General features: G+C 47.4%; 1 protein-coding gene across 1 annotated transcript; it reads right to left on the bottom strand.

The window, feature by feature from the left end:
• Positions 1 to 2,956: 2,956 nt before the first annotated feature.
• On the bottom strand, positions 2,957 to 7,196 carry LOC112106107 (the record flags this gene model as incomplete). Its single annotated transcript, XM_024199165.3, has 4 exons — positions 2,957 to 3,078; positions 5,153 to 5,247; positions 5,859 to 5,977; positions 6,732 to 7,196. Coding segments are annotated over 4 exons (801 nt in total), but the record flags the coding sequence as incomplete, so codon positions are not given.
• Between the last annotated feature and the right edge of the window lie 219 nt (positions 7,197 to 7,415).

The raw sequence follows: 7,415 nt of genomic DNA on the forward strand, positions 1-7,415 counted from the left end.
TTCATGTTCCCTGTGTATATATATATCTTCTGTATTTTCCACTACATGCATCCGATGAAGTGAGCTGTAACCCACGAAAGCTTACGCTACAATAAATTTGTTAGTCTCTAAGGTGCCACAAGTACTCCTGTTCTTTTTGCGGATACAGACTAACACGGCTACTACTCTGAAACCAAATTACTGAGGAGCCTAGAATTCTGTTTGTGTCTCTGCAGGAGTCTAGGCAGCAGTTTTACATGGTTCCCATACTTCCGCCTTCTCAGCCCACAAAGACGTAGCAGTTCTTGCTTTAGCTTGATTTAAAGAACGCTCCATTAGATGTTGGATTCATCCCCCAAAGGAAGGGGTGGGAGACCCATATTTGGGACATTTCAAAACAGAGAGACAAAAGCCCCAGGGAATGGACTATAGCAAATAATTTTGCATTGGGAGTTGAGGGGAAAGGAGATGGATAAATGATCCAGCAGGCTGTCTCCATCCCCAGTTGTATGGCTGTACAAAGAACTTCTACAGGACTTGGACACTTGGAACATACATGGGTTTAGCTGCCACACAATAGATGCACGTGGCAGCAGACACCCCCGCTTTGTTCCCTTGTTTGTACAACAGAATATCACAAAGCATATTTATAAATTCTTTTGTTCTAACCAGGTAACAGCGATGTTCTCCAAATGCCTGAAAAGCACAGCCTGGCTGCGGATGGATTCTTTGGACATGGGCAAAGAGATCATTTGACTAATGTAGCACACCGTACTGCAGCTATTATAGGAGGGAGGCCTGGATCTGTTGTGTTTTTAATTGATTAGGCAAATTTAGTGTCAGTGAAAAGTGCTGGGCCTGGAGACTGATTTCCTCTCTTCATCCAGAGCCTAGATACAGCACAGCAATTATAATAGGCCACTCTCTTACCACTTCAAAAGTTATTTCTCCTCCCTTGGTATCCTGTTGTTAATTGATTTATCACATTAGACTGACTTAACACTTAGTAAAGCAACCCACATCCTTTCATGTATTTATACCTGCTCCTGTATCTTTTACGTCGTACATCTGATGAAGTGGGTTCTAGCCCACGAAAGCTTATGCTCAAATAAATTTGTTAGTCTCTAAGGTGCCACAAGGACTCCTCGTTTTTTTTGTTGATACAGATTAACATGGCTACCACTGAAACTTCAGCTTTGAGATTCCCACCATGGACAAAAGGGGATTTCGCTCTCCCTGGCCCACTTATTCCTTGGCCTCTCTGCTTAGAATGCCAGGATGTGCATTTAAACCAGGTCATGGTTTACACATTTTGGATGTCTGAGACCGACCAGTTCATTTCAGAACCAGAGATCTGGGAATGAAGTACACCCGGACTCCTCTTAAAGCACTTGTCATCAGTGACTTTAAAAAATGGCACCTTTTTACTAACTGTATCAACACCTTGTGCATCATCAAGTCAGAGCATGTGACTTGACTGACACAAACCATCCTTTCCTCCTGCAGTTGCAGTTATAGGAAAGTGAGCTAGAGTCTGTTCTGCCTCACCCATTGTCTGAAATGAATCCTTATCAAGAAGCACCCTGCACAGGACAGAAATACCTCTGGTCTGACCAAGGCTGATGCTCAAGGGGAATTATATATGTGCAGCCCGGTAAAGCACTGGCTTTTTTGCAATAACATCTTAATTATTTTTATTTATTATTTGTACTGTGGTAGCACCTAGAGCCCCAGTCACGAACCAGGACCCCACTGCACCAGGTGCTGTACAGACACAGAACAAAGGCATTTCCAGCCCCAAAATACAAGCACATGGTTAATGTGCTGCCCACTGTATGAGATCAGTGTTTTTATTATAGCACAGAATGATACAGGAAGCTGCGGAGAAATTTTCACATATTTACCTCTAGGTTGCTCTAGTTCAGGGGTGGCCAACCTGAGCCTGAGAAGGAGCCAGAATTTACCAATGTACATTGCCAAAGAGCCACAGTAATACATCAGCAGCCCCCCATCAGCTCCCCCACCCTGCTCCCAGCGCCTCCCGCGCACCGGCAGCCCCGCCGATCAGCGCCTCCCCCTCCCTCCCCGCACCTCCCGATCAGCTGTTTTGTGGTGTGCAGGAGGCTCTGGGGGAGAGGGGGAGGAGTGAGGGCATGGCAGGCTCAGGGGAGGGGGCGGGAAGGGATGGAGTGGAGTGGGGGCAGGGCCTGTGGCAGAGCCAGGGGTTGAGCACTGAGCACCCCCCCCGGCACATTGGAAAGTTAGCGCCTGTAGCTCCAGCCCCGGAGTTGGGGCCTATACAAGGAGCCGCATATTAACCTCTGAAGAGCCGCATGTGGTTCCGGAACCACAGGTTGGCCACCCCTGCCATAGAGACAAGTGTGTGTGGGTGAGTGTGGGTGTAAACTGCTGCCCTCTATTGGATGGAATGGGAACTGCTCAACAGTGTGTCAGGATCCCTGCTGCTCTCAGTTTGTGATTTCCCTTTAGCCCTGTTGTTGCCAACAAATTCCAAGCAGCTAGCCAGGCCAGCATCACAATGTTTTATATTATACTCTCTTGTACTCAGTGTTTTTGAACACCAGGATAGCTTATTCACTAATGTACATGGGGAAATATTTATTCAGTCTATTTTGGGAAATAGATTATTTGACCCATGTGAGTTGGAGATCAATTTCCCCCTCTCAAACGGACCCTGTTCAAACTTACACCGCTCATCTGTACTAAAGACATTTCTAGCCCATCTCTGGGGTTTTTTTAAAGTCAGACGGTGCCACCTAGTGGTCAGAGAAAGTATAACCATGCTTGGGCTTCCAGTTCAGTACATTCTCTCAACTGCGCTGGTAACTGCATCGCTTGTCCTGAAAAAAATCTTAAATACAGTTCGACTTTGTGAAACTAGACAGAATTTGAACCGTGTCTGATTGGGGTTGTGTTTATGCTTGCTTTCTTTGTTGAAGAGCGTCATGGATCTCACCTATAGATCAGGGCAGTACTGGAAGATTTTGAAGAGATGAGATGAGGCTCAGGTGTTGCAAATTCATAAACAGTTAGATTCAGAGTGGATCCCTCTTCCATTTCCAGCTGCACTGGGTTTTCCTGGAGGTGGAAATGCAGGAAAATGGAGGTTGAGGACAGATGAGAATAGAGAAAAGGGACTTGTATCAAGACACTCTCTACACTGCAGTTTGGATCAAGTCGGGAAACTATTTTCAGGAGCTGACCTTGAAACACATTGTCCTTCTATACCGAGATTTCTATCGAAGGATTTCAACAGATTTTATCTTGTAGAATATGTTATTATCCCCGTTACAGATGGGGAAACTGAGGCACATATGGGAGGAAAACGACTTGCCCAGGATCACACACAGTGGCAGTGCCAGAGCTCAGAACAGAAGCCAAATCTTCTGACTCCCAGTCCCCTGTTCTCACCACTGGAAATTCCTACCTCCCCCAGTTTCTCAAACAGCTTCGGATCCCGTAAGGTGGTTCTGCTGGCTGACGTGGGCAGGGGAAACCTATCAAAAATCCTTAGATCTATGACAGTTTCCCTGCACCATTTTAAAAACCTTGCCCCTGTCCATGCTGTGTGGCACTGGCCAACAGATCATTTCTTGTAGATGGTGTCTTAATACAACCCACATTGCAGCAGAGATGGGGCCTGACTTCTTCATTGTCTTGTACGCAAATGCTATGACATTTCCGCACCCAAGCAGAGAAACACTCAAACACAACTGCTTTATTGAATTGCTAACTTCTCAGCTACCCTGAGTTCACTTCCTGAAGCTCTACCAGTTCCTGTGTCAGCTTTAAAGTGACAATGTCTCTTGGCTGAACAAACATATTGTACTGCAGACAGTATTGAGGAAGGCAGCAGCAAAGAAAGGATGGCCCAGTGTCTAGGGGACTGGCCTAGGACTGAGACCTGGGTTTAAGTCCCTGCTCTACTACCTCTATGACCATGGCCAAGTCACTTAGTCTCTCTGTGCCTCAGTTTCCCCACCTATAAAAAGGGAGTAGTAGCATTGTTCTGCCTTACAGGTGCCCAGATACTATGATAAAGGGGCCATATAAGTGCTGAAGACAGATAGAACCTAGAAATCTAGCCAGACAGAGAAGTGCATAATTTGAGTGTCTGGGAAAGAGTGGGGCCTGGAGGGTCAAATGTAGCACTCCTTGCAGTAGAGAAATGGGGCTCAGTTGTACCCATTTATAGTCTATCTGGGTGAGTCCGAACCACTCGCCTCCATCTCAGAACCCCTTTTGGCATCACTCAAACTGCCTTGCAATGACATTTAACGGAGGTAATGCCGGATGGTGGGAACTGTACAGCGCCCAGTGCTATGAATTTGGCCACCCTTTGAACTGAAGGCCTCAGAGAAGGATCAGATTGAGTTGTTGTGTCTCCTCTTGCACTGTTTGGAATGTTAATTAGGAAAATGCAGGTGTCATTTCAATGGAATTGTCAATGAAGGCAAAATAACTTTGCAGACATACCTCCTCTCATCCAAAGGACTTGATACGCTAATTAAACCTCACAGTACACCTCTGTCAGGTGGTACGTATCCTTATCTTACAGATGCCTCGAGAAGTTAAATGACTATGGTCACTAGCATATCTGGGAATAGAACCCCAAAAACCCTGAATACCAGTTCCCTGCTCTAACCACTACACTGCACTACTTCAATTTTAGCATTAATTTTTTCATCCTTCACAGCTCTAAGTGCCTCCAAGGCACCTCCCTCTTGCAATCAGGGAGGCCAGCTGTGTTGTCAGGACCACACATCTTGCAGTTACATAACCCAGCAGAGGCTTTAGGTCATCTCTAGCAGGAACTTCAGGGGCACAATCTAGAAATATTGCTAGGTCCTGACAGCAGAATCTCAGTTAGGGGCAAGGATGAAAGAGGCAGAGAGGACCCAGCAGGATTTTCTGATCCCGGTTGGGTATACAGCATTAGCAGTTGCAAAAATGTAATGTAAAAATCACTGATTTGAATTTGGAAGCTAAGCAAACGATATCTGGGATCAGTACGCGAGAATAAAGGAGAACCCCAGGCTGTCCTTTTAACAGTCCCTTTTCCAAACGGGTGAGCGCTTATCCTTGCTTGTAAAGTAAAAGTGAAAGTACCTCACCACTAGTTTAGCCCACTGCTCTGTATTATATAACCAACCTTAGGAACAGGAAGCTTCCGTCGCTGCTTGTACATGTTGATGAGTTTGTTCCATGGAGACAGCTCTGCCTTCGGAGATCCTCCATTTAGATCCTCTGTTTACAAAACCCCACAAATAAAGCAGTGAATCCTCTGAGTGGTCTCATCGTACATCCTTACGCTGTCCCATATGGAAGGGTAATACATGTCCCAGATTCAGTATTTGATCAAGGGCCAACTCCTTTGCTGGCATATCTCCAGTGGAGTGAATGGTGTTAGGCCAGTGGAGAGCTCAGCCCCTCGTATTTAAACAGATGAGGTCATATAAAATTAACTAAAATGAGTTATAAAGGGTGGCCACATACTATGGTGATAAGGATCATAAATGCACTCGGATCAAAGTGTCATTTCTCAGCTGGACTCTTTATGGCTATGGAAAGGGTTTCTACTCTGTTTCTGACCCATCCACAGTGGCTTCTCCTCCCCAGTGCTGAGACCTGCTTCCATGTCCATTGGACTGAGCCCAGAGACTTTCCCAATACAGCACAGAGTGCCTACAGTATCTGAGTTCTCAAGATTCAGGGATCAGCATGGATGTGAAGGAATAGACAGAGGTATCTGGAAACCTCGTCTACCTACCAGAATACCTGACAATTCTCAAGAGATGTAATTCCCAAATGGATCAGGAGGGATTCCCTTTCCCTGCAGCCTCTCTATCATTCCTCACCTTTCAGGAGGCACTCTCTCTCCTCCTTGGCATGGAAGTCCTTGGGGGTCATTGCCAGGGGTCCTGCAGTCAGTGTGATTCCTTCGTTGTCAGCACGCAGAACCTGGGAGATTCCAGCCCTGAACCCAAAACACAGTTACGCATGGTTGGGTGCTCATGAACAGGATGGCACTCAAGTGACCACATGCTCACTCACTCCAACCACGAGAACAAGGCCTTCGCCCAGTTCAAAGCAAAGAGGTGGATCACATTTAAAACACCAGCACAACCGTCACTGATTGTCCCACTTGTTGAAGGACTTGACCTAAAGAGGCCAAGGACTGGAAGGGGCCACAACGCTGATCGCTCATGTACACCTAAGTGCAAAGCAACTCCATGAACGTCAGTGGTGTTAGTCCAGATTTACAATGGAGTTACTCCACATTTACACTGGAGTTACTCCACATTTACACTGGCATAGCTGGAAGCAGAACCGGGCCTTTCACTTACAATGTCAGGAGTGGAGCCCGGTGACTGTACATCCCAGGATATTTCTATAGCCCAGCTAGTCTGTGCTGGTGCTGACAGCCTACTGCAGTGGGTGAAGAGCAAATAAGATGCTGCTTGCTTAGTGATCTTCTGTAAAGCCCAAACTAGTGGCCCCGTATAAAGAGACCATTGCCCAGGATCTGACAGGCTTCCAGTTGTCAATATGGGCCCACAACAAATTCATATTTACTCCGAGGCAACCCACAACCCTCTCCACTATCTAAAGGCTGAATGCTTGTCCCATTTAATGGTCCCCCAGATCTGTGTGGAAGGGGGACTGGGAGTTTGGCCACCTATCTCAGTGAGGCCAGGATCCGGCCTTGTGTTGCTAACAACCAAACTCACTTTCCCCATGTTCCAGTGTCACCAGAAGCTTCTCCCACCCTCTCTGCCTCTCTGCCAGAGATTCCGCTGCATAGATCCTGGGCTGTTTTATCTTTGCCCACAGCAGTGTTGACAAAGCCACCGGAGTCTGCCATCTCCATGCCACTGGGGTCCAGCATAGGAGGGGATTTCCTGCCATGGCTGGAAGGGGCTCCCCCAAGACTGATATTCTTCAGTTCTCCAAGGATCTCCTCCATGCGGTCGCCTGTTGCATCTCCACGGGGCTCATCGGTCGGGTGGTCGCCCGTTAGCTCTTTGGCCGCTGGCTCGCTGGTCTCAGACTCAGCCCCAGCAGGCACCAGGGAGCTGTTTTCTTCTAGGTCCCTGACGTCCCCACTCTCTTGTGCATCTGCTCTGGTTTCTGGGACCTCCTGCACGCTCTGCCTGAGCCCAAAGAGGTTCTTAACAAGCTGGAGCACCGAGGGCCTGCTGGAAACAAGGGGAACGGTCAGAGGATTCATCTCTCTCAGCTTTTGCAGGAGGGGATCTGGTGAGGTCACCCCGACAGCTGGGCCGAGGTTTCTCAACAGTTTAGAACCAGGGATTCAAATTGAAATATGGCCGCCTCCAGAATTCAGAACGGCCTAGGAGTTCCAGAGTTCTGCGGGGGAGGCGGAAGACCAATCGAGCTGAGATGCTGTGCAA

Source organism: Terrapene carolina, unplaced genomic scaffold, assembly GCF_002925995.2.
Source record: "Terrapene carolina triunguis isolate 2854851 unplaced genomic scaffold, T_m_triunguis-2.0 Scaffold24088, whole genome shotgun sequence".
Taxonomy (NCBI): Eukaryota; Metazoa; Chordata; order Testudines; family Emydidae; genus Terrapene; species Terrapene triunguis.